This window comes from Schistocerca piceifrons, chromosome 1, assembly GCF_021461385.2.
Source record: "Schistocerca piceifrons isolate TAMUIC-IGC-003096 chromosome 1, iqSchPice1.1, whole genome shotgun sequence".
In the NCBI taxonomy this organism is placed as follows: domain Eukaryota; kingdom Metazoa; phylum Arthropoda; class Insecta; order Orthoptera; family Acrididae; genus Schistocerca; species Schistocerca piceifrons.
In genome coordinates, this window is record NC_060138.1 from 327,276,839 (window position 1) to 327,290,005 (window position 13,167).

The 13,167-nt window shown below is 37.4% G+C and overlaps 1 protein-coding gene across 1 annotated transcript in view; it reads left to right on the forward strand.

The window, feature by feature from the left end:
- LOC124788262 (oxysterol-binding protein-related protein 1-like) overlaps window positions 1-13,167 on the forward strand; it is a 421,041-nt gene that overhangs the window by 111,909 nt on the left and 295,965 nt on the right. Inside the window, exons 8-12 of the mRNA XM_047255469.1 lie at window positions 3,274-3,486; window positions 3,566-3,685; window positions 6,140-6,268; window positions 6,368-6,451; window positions 9,971-10,187. Coding sequence (XP_047111425.1) covers window positions 3,274-3,486; window positions 3,566-3,685; window positions 6,140-6,268; window positions 6,368-6,451; window positions 9,971-10,187 — 763 coding nt within the window. The remainder of the gene's footprint in view (window positions 1-3,273; window positions 3,487-3,565; window positions 3,686-6,139; window positions 6,269-6,367; window positions 6,452-9,970; window positions 10,188-13,167) is intronic.

Sequence of the window (13,167 nt, forward strand, 5' to 3'; positions counted from 1 at the left end):
TTTGCTATTTAGGGAGCAAAATAACTGATGATGGTCGAAGTAGAGATGATATAAAATGTAGACTGGCAATGGCAAGGAAAGTGTTTCTGAAGAAGAGAAATTTGTTAACATCGAGTATAGATTTAAGTGTCAGGAAGTCGTTTCTGAAAGTATTTGTATGGAGTGTAGCCATGTATGGAAGTGAAACATGTACGATAAATAGTTTGGACAAGAAGAGAATAGAAGCTTTCGAAATGTGGTGCTACAGAAGAATGCTGAAGATTAGATGGGTTGGTCACATAACTAATGATGAAGTATTGAATAGAATTGGGGAGAAAAGGAGTTTGTGGCATAGCTTGACAAAAAGAAGGGACTGGTTAGTAGGACATGTTCTGAGGCATCAAGGGATCACAAATTTAGCATTGGAGGGCAGCATGGAGGGTAAAAATCGTAGGGGGAGACCAAGAGATGAGTACACTAAGCAGATTCAGAAGGATGTAGGGTGCAGTAAGTACTGGGAGATGAAGAAGCTTGCACAGGATAGGGTAGCATGGAGAACTGCATCAAACCAGTCTCAAGACTGAAGACCACAACAACAACAACTATACTAAAGTACATTAAAAACTTTAAAATTATCAGTGAAACATCATATTTCTAGAACCATCCAAATGTATTGCAGTCAACCCGTTTCATTATTAGCTTCCTCCTCAAAAGTTGTGGAAAATGTGATATATTTTGACTGAGCATATCTGTAAATATAATGTTCTGAGTCAGTCACAATTCGGACTGAAGAAAGGGATCACAATCAAATAGTCCATCTACTCTGCAGTTAATTGTGTATTAAGATGTTAGAGTGACAGGATTTCTCCTATCGGAATTTTTCATGATCTGCGTAAGGCACCTAACTGCGCAAACAACATTCTTCTGGAGAAACCCATTTTTCTTGCTATATATGTAAATTATCTTCCAACTTACACTATTAAAGCAGAAATTTGCTCAGCAGAACTGCAATAACAGGAGCAGCAATGAATAAAATATTCAAAAGTATTATTGATTGATGGGCTATTGCTTAATTAAAATGGTTTATTCAGTTCTAGGTTGGATGTATCATCATCAATAACAGTAGAGCATGGAGGAAAGAAACCATGTAAAGCTGATAGTTCAAAATTCATGGACGTGCATTTTTATCAGAACTTGAATTTGAAGTCTCATACTATAAATCTTCCAAAACACTTCAGTTCAGCAAAATTTCCTCTGCATATATTTGGTGCTGAAAGCATTCAAAAATTAGCTTTCTTTGCGTAGCTTCATTGATGTTGCACTGAATAAGTTTCGGGTCAATTCCATACACAGACACCAAGTGCTCATTGCACAGAAATATCCTGTAAGGATAGTAACCAATATCCGTTCTTGAACTACTTGTAGATAATGATTTAAAAAGTTGGTTGTATCAACAATGGCCTCCCAATACAAGTACATTGTGATGAAGTTTGTTCTGAGGCATTAGGCACAATTTTTAAAAAGTAGTAGCACTTATATATGTAACACTAGAAAGAAAAAGAACCTCCACTGTCCACAACTTGCCATCAGTTTTGCTCAGAGAGGCAAAGGATGGAGCCATTACAATATCTGACCACCTCTCTTCCAATTAAAAGTGCTGACAGATAGAACTGAAATAATTTGTGCTTGAAAACTCTTTATATTTGTAGACGAATCTCTGAGTTGATAGTATAAGTACTTGGTTGACATACGTTTATCAAATTTTGTTGTAAATTAAAAAAAAAAAAAAAAAAAAAAAAAAGCCAGATCCGAGATGTGATCATAAAGTAATGGGAATTTTTATTTTTCTTAATCTTTATTTATTCATCAACATTAACTTGTCCCCTTGAAAGTTATCACCCCTCACATATAATACACTGTGCCAGCACTTTTTACCATTTTGGAAGCACTTCTGGAAACCATTTTTCATTAATGGCATTCAGCTCCTTCAACAATTCTGTTTTATCTCATCAGTGGTGGCAAAATGACGTCCGTTTATGGCTCTCTTGAGCCTCAGGAATAGAGAGAAGTTGCAGGAAGCCATGCCGGTGAATGCAATACTGAGGCAACATATGGCTTTGTTTTCTGCCTAAAAAAAAAATATTTGTCAAAAACTCATGAACCAGTATTGAGATGTAAGCAAGCACATTATCGTCATGCCATTTCCACCAGTGGTTTTGCCTCAGTTCTGGCTATTTTCTTCAGATTGCTTCACGGAAATGATCCACGACTTCCAGGTAGTATTCCTTATTGACCGTACAACCATAGGGTACGAACTCGTATGCACGATCTGATTATAATCAAAGAAAACAGTGAGAAGAACCTCCAGATTTGATTGAAATTGTCAAATTTTTTCCAGTCATGTCTCTTCAGTCAGTTGCTATTGAGATGATTGGGCCTTGATTTTGGCATCATACCCACATACCCATGTTGTGTCACTAGTTAAAATCTTCCTTAGAAGTTCTGGATCTTTGTCGACTTCATTCAGGAGTTCCTGAGTGATGTCTGGGTGACATCGTTTTAGGTCAAAGTTCAAAAATATCAGAACAAACATTGCTGCTACACATTTCATGCCCAAAACATCTGAAAAAATTGCTTGGCATGAGCCAAATGATTTTCCAAAGTCATCAGTGACCTTTCTGATGATGATCTAGTGATTTGCCAGAACCATTTTTTTACTTTTTGCACGTTTTTGTCAATAATTGATGTGCTAAGGCATCCAGAGCAGTCGTCGCCTTCTATGTCTTCTCGACCCTCTTTGAAATGTTTATACCACTGTAAACTCTTTTCTTACTCATATAGTAGATTCACCAAAAGCAACAGTCAACATTTGAAATGTGTTGTTGCACTTTATTCCATTTTTCAAACAAAATTTCATGTAAATTCTTTGAACCATCTTTTTAATAAGTAAAAATTCACTGAGCACTTGGAAGCACCTATAACCTTTTTGACTGTCAACAGTAAACTAAATATTCAAAACAGCTGAAAATGCGTACATACATGTGGAACATGTGTACCAGCAAAATAAAAAAAAATCGAAATGCAATGAATAATGCCCATTAAATTAAGAAATCTTCAATACTATTTGATCACACCTTGTGTGCCAATGTCTGGCATGTAGTGATTACATTTGCACAGAGAATATGTATTGTTTTTGTGAACCTACTGACACATTTAACATCATAGTGAGTTGTCATGGATATCATCCATGGAACAAGCAAAAACCTAAACTTAATTAAATTTGCTTTTCCACAGGCTGTGCTGGAACGTGGGGTTCTTACATATTTCAATAGCAGAGCTGATGCTTCCACAGGATTTAAGAGAAAGGACTTTAAGTATCTTGATGGTGCAAACATTTTACCACTTGACTGTGATAATTCATCATTTGTAGTGCATTTTTCTGATGGAGCAGTCCATCGACTTAGTGTTGTAAATTATGGAGAAACTACAGGACAGATAAGCAGACAGGTATGACTTGACATGTATGGTGTCTACATGGATATTATAAATGCATTTGTTGTAAATTATGGATTATTTTCTGTTTTAGAAATGGATCAATGCATTTTCAGAACATGCAGAATTCAGCACGCACTACTTAAGTCAAGGTCATATTAAACATGACAGTGATGAAGAGGATGACAACATTAAACCGCTTGGGTCCATGCAGGTAAAAGAGCATCTACTATTTTAACTGAAACTAACTAAACAGTTTGAAAATATCACCACTCGATTATTCCAGATATCAGTATGTACGCGTATGTGCATAATACATTAAATGGCATAATCAGTTGTTTCAGAAATTTGCTTTGCTGGCATCTTGGACATTAAACAGTTTTGGGAACTTGCTGATCATTGCTAAATGACATATGTATAGTGCTGGTCTTTTCACATTGATATATTATACATGTAAACTGGACGGCCATCTAGTGAACAGTGGCAACTCAAAATTGGTATTACAAAGAATACACACATGAAAACAGTGAACTGACACTATTTACATTACGCCATTTAGAGGAAATTGTTAAGAAATACTCTGTACAAAAAAGAACTGTCATAAATATTTGGCAATTCAGCATGAAAGCTTGGCTCATACAATGAAAGTCATCTCTGTGAACTAGGAAGAAGAATATATTGTACATATGATCCTCCACACTTCCAAGAGAGAAGTCAGAAACTTGACATCATCTTTTGCAATAATAAGATGAGAAATGTACTTAGTTAGAGAATGTAAGTTTATTTGTGAGATAACTCACACTTAAAAAGGAAATATTCTTTCATTGTTGGTAAGACATGGGAAATATAATTTTGGTTACTAAAAGAATGGAAGTAGAACCAGACCAAACAGGAAGTCAAGAACCTGCTTCATGGTGTAGTGTCCATAGCCAATTATAAAGAAGATACTCTATGTATGTAGTACATTGTATAAATGTAATGAAATTTGCAAGGTATTTCAAGTATTTCAGAGAACAGTAATGTAATAATAATTGTGGCCATTTTGCAGAAGGTTCTCTTACTTGGATCATTCGAGTGACGGTCAGCGATGTAAGAAATATTTTACCTTATAGTAATCTCACTTCATCATTAATGAAAAATGGAATGCCAATGCAAAATTGAGTCTGCATTATTTTAAACTCATACAGAGCACAGAAGAGTATTAAATAACAAGGGCAATATGGGTATAACAATGTGAAATAAAAAAATTCAGAGATGTATTTAGCTTAATTTATATGCTCGAGCTGAAATGTTTCTCAACAGAAAAATTACAGTAGATGCATGCCACTGAACACACATGTACATGTCGAAATGTTAACAATGTACTACTGAAAATTTGATCTATATGGAGTAATTATCAGAGCAGTTGCACTCATGTCCAAACGCCATGATGCCAGTACCCAACAGACAGAACAAGATGGTGCTGATTTGTATGCTCTTATCTTTAAAAAAGTGAAGAGCAGACTTGCATAAAATTGTGCAATTCGGAGTCTTAAGCAGCTGCTTCTGCAGAGATTAATTAATCATAGCAGATGTATGCTAGGAGTAAAAATATGTTTGGGACATTATGATGGGCATCAAAGACTAGGTTCACACAAAGATACATTTAACATGTCTAGGATGAATTTTCACTCTGCAGCAGATTGTGTGCTGACTTGAAACTTTCCAGCAGATTAAAACTTTGTGTTTGAGCGAGATTCAGACCTGGGATCTCTGCCTTTCGTATTTGGTACTCGATCCTGAGATGTTTTACACAGGAAAGTGTTCATCAAATGAATTATCCAAGCATGACTCACGACCTGCCCTTGGAGCTTTACCTCTGACAGTACCTTGTACTTCATAAAAGTTTACATTTAACATATGCTAGCACTTGGAATTGAGCATTAACTCCACGGGAGAGCAAAGGATGTGGACACTGACCTGAATGATACCTTGCAAACCAAAAGGTGTGAATATTACTTTGAATGACAGGCTACACACCACTTTTAACACACCAGTATTTTAACATTCTGAAAAAAGGAACCAGTCAGTCAAGATATTCAATTTTTACTTAAGCATACTACCAGTATCAACAGCTTGCGAAACAACATGAGTAACAGTGACTGTCATCAAAACAACAGAACATACAGACTGTAAAGGACTGAAGTGTTTACAATCAAAGTATCATTACCACCAAGGAATCATTCAAAACATAGTGAGCCAAAGAAATGTGGCAGTGTAACTGTGACTTATGAAAATATTTCATTCTGCTAGTTTGATTTGTAAAACCTCAGTTTAGTTTCTGCAGGCCTGTGATAGAAAAGACAGAGAGGAAGTGTTCTGTTTAATGTGTTTAGACATTGACATGTCTTAGACGTATTGAATGTGCAGCTTTGTGTGTGTGTGTGTGTGTGTGTGTGTGTGTGTGTGTGTGTGTGTGTGTGGGTGGGTGGTTTTTTTCCCAGTACAAAATCTCCTTTAGCCACATCTTGTGCCCAAATTAAATTTATGCAGTGATGATTAATAAAATGAATTGTGGCTTGTTATACCCTTTACGTGCATGGTGTTCAGCTTGCTGTTCATAATTTGATTAAAATTTATATTATGATGAATTTATTTATATGATGCTGAATAGTAAGTAATTTTGCAGGATGCTCTGCAGACTGCTGCTGCCCATCATCAGGTATTAGAAAAACAACTTAGAGACAGCACAGCTGTAGTTGAAGTCTTGAGTAATAATAGTCTTGCATCTGACACAATTACAGGAGCTGCTATAAGAGTAAGTTGAAAGTACAGTTCACAGTAAATATATGAAAAGTTTTAAGTATGACAGTTTTATGCAGGAAGTGTCAAATGTCATAATTTTGATGCTTTTCAGAGATTCCAGGCTTTGTCTGACACTGCTGGTGACATGCTCTCTTCCCTTGGGCATTGTCTCTCTCTGTTTCAGCAACAGGAGGAGGTATGCTAAAATTACTGTTTTTGGAAAGTGAAATGAATTGTTCCTTGGGGATTCAGTATGACGGGTATATAGTCTCCCACTGACATTAAAGTCAGCTTGTTTGTCAAAATCTTTCAGTTTCTATTTCTAATATAGTTCCCCATATTTTGAAATGTTTAATGGAACAAGGATACAGAATGTTGAAAAGATGGAATTTTTTTATTACTTTATTAAGTTCTATAGTCTTTTGTGATTGCATTGATATATACATTATAGGTTTTCAAATGAAAAATGACCGATATATACCAAATTTAAAAGTTACTGTCATGTATTCTGCCACGCCCCCTTTATTTCTGTTACAGAAAGCAGTATTATTTCGAAAAGAACTGTGAACTTTCTGTTTCCAGTAATCATACATATGATACATTGTATATGTTGGTATCAGTGCAGTTTTCTAGTGTCTGTAAATGATTATCGTTGCTAGTATTTACTTCTGTTTCACTGAATCAGTTTGTTCACATATTATTGAATGTTTGTTGCCCAAATGCCACATATATTTGTGGAAGTACATATTCTTTAGTGTGCAATGAATATGGACTATGCCATGCATCAAGAAATTCAGTAAAAGGAAATTCTATAGTAACCAGTTCACAAACAAAGCAAGCCACACTGTTGAAAGTAACCTGTGTATCAGTTCTTCAGGGAAGAAACTCCCACATGGCACACCTCCTGGTGATCCAAATTTTTGTGTTAACAATAATGCTGTTTGTAGCGGATTTTTTGTTGTTGATGTAGGCATCTTATCTTCTTTGATAAAGGAGGTGGTGAAATGTAAGCAATGTGACTGTGTAGGCTGTCTGGAAATAACTGAACAACAAAGTAGGAGGAAGGGTTTAGCATCAAAATTAGTTGTTCTGTGTAGATCCTGCAATAAATCTATATCGAAAATAGCTTTGAACATTGTGCACAATTCATATGATGTGAATTTGAAATTAGTGTATGCAATGCATGCAATAGGAGAAGGAAAAAAAGACTGCTCAAACGTTTTGTGGTTTGATGGACCTTCCTCCTCCTCCTCCCAGTAGGTTCAGCAAGTACATAAAAATACTTTTAGGTGCCTTGACGGTTGTGTCTAAAGCATCTATGAAATGTTCAGTAGAAGAAACTGGAAATATTAGTGGAACCAGGGACATTGCTGTTGCACTTGATGAGACATGGCAACATCGAGGACATCGTTCCTTGAATGAATGATATTGCAAGAGCTACTTCTCTGGAGAATGGAAAAGTTGTTGATGTTGAGTTCTTATCTAAGTACTGCCACACCTGCCATGGTAACACTGAAGGACATATTGAACATCAGTGTTCTAAGAATTATGGTGGTTACAGTGAAGGTATGGAGTTTGATGAAGCTCTAAAAATATTTCAGAGGGCGATGCCCATTTATAAAGTTAGATATACGAAGTACCTAGGCGATGGGGACTCTAAAGCCTTCAATAAAATTAATGAGTTCAATGCTTATGGTGCTACATTGGTAACAAAACTGGAGTGTTGTGGACAAGTGCAAAAGAGGATGGGTGCTAGATTGAGGAAACCACAAAGAGAAATGTAAGGAAAGTTGCTGTCTGATGGAAAAACTCTGTCTGATCGAGGCAGATTGACATAAACTGAAATAGACCTTTTTCGCGGTTATTATGGACTAGCCATTAGACAAACTGCACCTCTGAATGATGTTGCAGCAATGAGAAAAGCTGTATGGGCCACTTGCTTTCGTAAATTGTCCACAGATGACTGCCCTGTTCACGGACTTTGCCCTAAAGGAGCAGATTGTTGGTGTGGTTACCAAAAGGCAAAAGAAAGTGATCAATCATACCATCCTAAGCTTTCTCTTCCTGAGCCTGTTTTGAATGAAATGAAACCAATTTTTAGAGACCTGAGTGACCCTGTTTTGCTTAGTAAATGTCTTCATGGGGGCACTCAGAATACAAATGAAAGTTTCAACCATTGCATATGGGAAAGATTACCCAAGAATGTTTTTGTAGGACTAAATACATTAAAAGTTGGTGTACAAGATGCAGTGATTGTTTCAATGATGGAGTGGTAGGAAGGTTGAAAGTCCTGAGAAATTTAGACATAAAATGTGGCTCTAATATGGAAGATCAATTACTTGTGTGTGATGTACAGTGGATGCATGAAGCTGAAAGATTCGCTCTTCAAGTTACCAGTTAGCAAGAAGTCCTAAAAGGAATGCCAAGAGGAAGCTTGAAGATGAAGAAATGCTGCAGGATGAAGGCTATGCTCCAGGAGTGTTCTGAGGCACAGTTTAATTGGACTCAATCTTCGTCTGCAATTTCCCGCAGGTTGTATTTTTCAGAATTCAGGTACAAATACTTTCCAAAGTTTATAAACCATTGCTCTAATTTTTCTCTGTAACTTGCAATAGTCCATACTTAATTAGTAGACCTAAACTTTATTGCAGGAATAACTAAATTATAGAAAAAATAACATTTTTATTAGGAAAAAATTATAAAAATTAAAATGTGAGATGTGATACTTTTTATCCTTGTAATATACATAATAGATGGAATTAAGTAGGTCTAATACCTCAGCCATCTCCTAGCAACATATTCATTGTTCCTGTAATCTCCCCTGGCCTCAACTTCTATAGTCCGCACCCTCCACTTGCCCTACATATTTCCAAAAGCAGCACTACAGCATCCCCCCCACCCGTATGCAGCTATCCCTCATCCTCTCTGCCCCATGCCTCTTCTGTACTCCACTACCCACTCAAGCTGGGATTGCTACTTGCCCCAGTGGGGCTAAAAACACTGAAATGACGGTGGCCATGTGTGTGAGAATTATGCTATATGAATGTGTGTGTTTTTTCTTTCTTCATCTGATGAAGGAAGGGCTTTGTCCAATAGCTAAAAAATTATACAAGTGTACTTCTAAATGTGCACATCCACTACTGAACACCATCTCTATGTAGTGAGCTGTGATCTAATTCATGTTGTTATTCCACCCTGGATTTTCCATTGTTTAATTTGACCCCTGTGTTCTGACAGTCTGATTTGAAACTTCATCTTTGTAAAATAATTGTTGCTGAAATTTATTCAGTTTTTAAGAGCACCATTTTCCATTAAGTTTGTAACGATTAAAGCCACAGTGTGGTTTTTGTTGTCTGAGGCTGCAGTCGTGTGTATGAGTTGTGTGTGTGTGTGTGTGTGTGTGTGTGTGTGTGTGTGTGTGTGTGTTGTTGACGAATGCCAGTGGCCGAAAGCTTTAATTGTTAAAGCCGTTTTGTTGTGCCTATCTGCGACTCAGTATCTCTGCTATATCGTGAGTGGCAACTTTCCTTCTGATAACAGAGGATAGTTATGTAATACAAGCAAGGTGCATGCAAGAGGCAAGGTAAGAACAAATGCAGTTCTCTTAATTTCTGTTTATTTGTGTTATCCATGTTTAACAAATATGCCATTTATTTTTCATCAACTGTGATTGCAATTAAGGATTTTTTTCCAATATCAGAATGTTATCTGTTAGGTAAGAATACTGCAGTTGAAACAAGAACAGGAGAAGTGCCGAGTTCTAGAAGAAGCCCTTAATGTGCTGGCAAAAGAGCATCATGAGCTGGAGCAATCAATGGCATCACATCTGTCAAACCCTTCACTCCATAACATGGTGGATGGTCCAACTCCAAGGAGAAGTCCACGTTTTTATGACACGTCTGATGATGAGTTTTATGATGCATTTGAAGCAGGTTAGTACTTCCAGTATTCAAATATGCTTGTTGGAAGGTGATTACACTTAGGAGGACTGGTCCGTGAAGCTCTCAGTATCTTAGGTGCATGCATTGTTTACATAATTGTATTTATCGGTACTGATTGTACTTACAAGGTAATGATCCAGTACAACTTGTCAAAACCTGGTATGAAATGTCTTATGCAAGAAGAATTCACTGAAGTAATTGCACTGTCAAACTTTTAGCTGTGAAGTTACTCATTTGTGCTAAAGGTAGAATCACTTTTAACAGCAGTTTGTACGATTCCTGCATTGCATACGAATGAACAAATTAACAGAAATCACTGTAATGAAAGCTTAACATCACTTAATGCGGAAATCCAGCACTACACACAGAGAAATTTCAAGCACCTATGCCATACCAAAAGTATCAGTTATTACTCACTTTTTGGATAACCTGCACTTCATATTGACAGTTAAGCTATTGACTTTATAATTCTTATGGAGGTGATTAGCAAAATATTGTGGTGTACTGGCATCATGCTGCAGATAACAAGTGTCAGTTCAATTGGGAATTTGATTTGTACATCATTTTGTATCAGTTTGTGTAGCACAGTTCTTATGAAATTTTTTAGGTTTTATTCTAAAAGAAGGGATTGGTTGATAGGACACGTCTTCCTGAGGAAGCAGTTAATTTGTTAATGGGTGGTAATGTGTGAAGGAGGGGCGGGAGGGGGATGAAAATTGTAGAGTGAAATCAAGGCTTGATTATGATAAGCTGGTTCCAATGACTGTAGACTGCAATAGTTATGCAGAGATGAAGAGGTCCACACAGGATAGACTAGTGTGGAGAGGTGCATCAAACCCATCTTAGGACAGTAAGACTGAAGTCCACAACAGTAACATTTTACTCACAGTGACACTGTTGCTCATCTGTTTCTTATAGTCATCACTAAAATGAATCACAGTACAAAGTTTCTCTTTACAAGTAGTACACAAAATGTATCCAGTTGACGGGATGATTTAGATTAACCACGACACCTTACAGCAGATCCAACTCCAAGGCAAGGACATGGCCTTTTGCTGAGTACTAGGACACATTGGGATATCGGGAAATGACGCATCCAACAAAAAGAAGCATGTAGGGATGGAACCATACATCAGTGTACTGTCCTCTTGCATGCCATCATCTCATTATCTGACAGAAGTATCATGTCTCAGTGGGAACCAGATGGTTGGAAGTGGTGAATGACTGTCTGTGGTAAACGAAATTGATCATATAGGCAGGGCAGACTTCATACCAACCACACTGATGGAAGGAAGTGCTGCTCATCAGACTGAGATTAGGACACTGCTCATTGACATGTGGTTTCCTCCTACTCAGGAAGATTCACCACTCTATGAAGTTTGTAGTGTACTGCTGTTGTAGCTGTGTGTTTTGTATATTAATATGAGGACAACCTTCAGTTTGGCTGGAGATCTACCCACCATCCTTGCTGACACTGACATTAGTATACCATGGGTTTTGGAGTTCTGTGAAATGTTGGGCCTCATCCATGAAGTGTTGGGGAGATGAGGTCAGTGTATTTTTAAATGATGGCTCAACCAGACATTTTAGCATTTTTATCAATTGATTTCAAGTGCCATAGTTTAATGTACTATGATGGCGGTTTTTACATTTGTTAGGTCGATTTTTAATGCACTATAAGAAACTTTGTCTGTTGAGGCAGCTATCATCCCCCCGCGAGTTGGTGTTCTGACACCTCATAAGGGCGCTAATGACCATGCTGTTGAGTGCGCGACATCACTAAAATACAAAGTGTCTGTTTAGTGATGAAAGCAAACATTTTCCTCTTTCGTGGGCCACCTTACAAAAGAAACATGGATGCATTTGGGCACATCACAGTAATTACTAGTTTTATTTGCAGAAAATTTGGATGGAGTAAGAAATGGTGCTGTTGTCTTGCCTGTTGTGCTATGTACCAGGCATATTTGATCTAGTTTGTGAAATGTGGCAATGCAAACTGATAATGCAAAAATGAGTGAAATTTGAGAATACTGTATAACTGGCAAACCTGAAATGAGAAAGAGCTGTGGAAAGTCAGACAATTTACAGAAAAATGCAGAAAGAGCTGTGGAAAGTCAGATAATTTCCAGAAAATGTAGAATTTATTTATTTTATTTAGAGGTTGAATCACATTAGTAATTCCAGAGGGAATATATATTATCAGCAGCTTTTTGTCATTGTTTGTAAATAGAAAGGTCATGTTACATTGAGATCAAGAATCCAGCAAAAGCAATGAATTATTTTCTGCAATCAGTAAAAAGATATTTTGAATGAAATGTTGAAAATCATTCTTTCCTGTGTTTCCAGGTTTTGATGCATTGATTATGAGAGTATTTTGATACATTGGCTATGAGAGTATTGCAAATCAGAGTGTATGGAAATTCTCCCCAATTTATTCAACAAATAGAGATATGTTGCGTAACAGTCCTGGGAGCAGTACAACTTATGTTCTGGAAAGCTAGCTAACCAAAGTCAAATTTGCACAGTATCGCAATCCAGCCACTAACGGAGTCCAAAGAGTGAAATCTCATAAACCATGCCCACAGCGAACATCAAACCATCAGACTGACTGGTGTGCACTTCCACCTGCACTTTATTGCCATTGGAATCAAATTACATCTGACTCAGATTGACCCAGGGCCAGCTTATATGCAGAATTCTGCTCAGCATGACGTAATCAGAAGGCACCCCTGATTACAAGCACCATCTGTGTTGTGGTGACTGCTGGGGAGGGGGCGGGGGGACGCAGGTGGTGCTTTGTCCAGCAGAGCTGCCACCTTAGATGGCAGCAACTTAGTGTTGATGGGTGTTCACATAGATGTCTGAGACATAACAAAGCTCGATGGAAGTCACATGAGCTGCCATGAAATTGAAGTGTTCACCGGGGTCAGAGTAGCAGGAGGCCCTGGCCAGGATGGTGAAGATGAGGTGA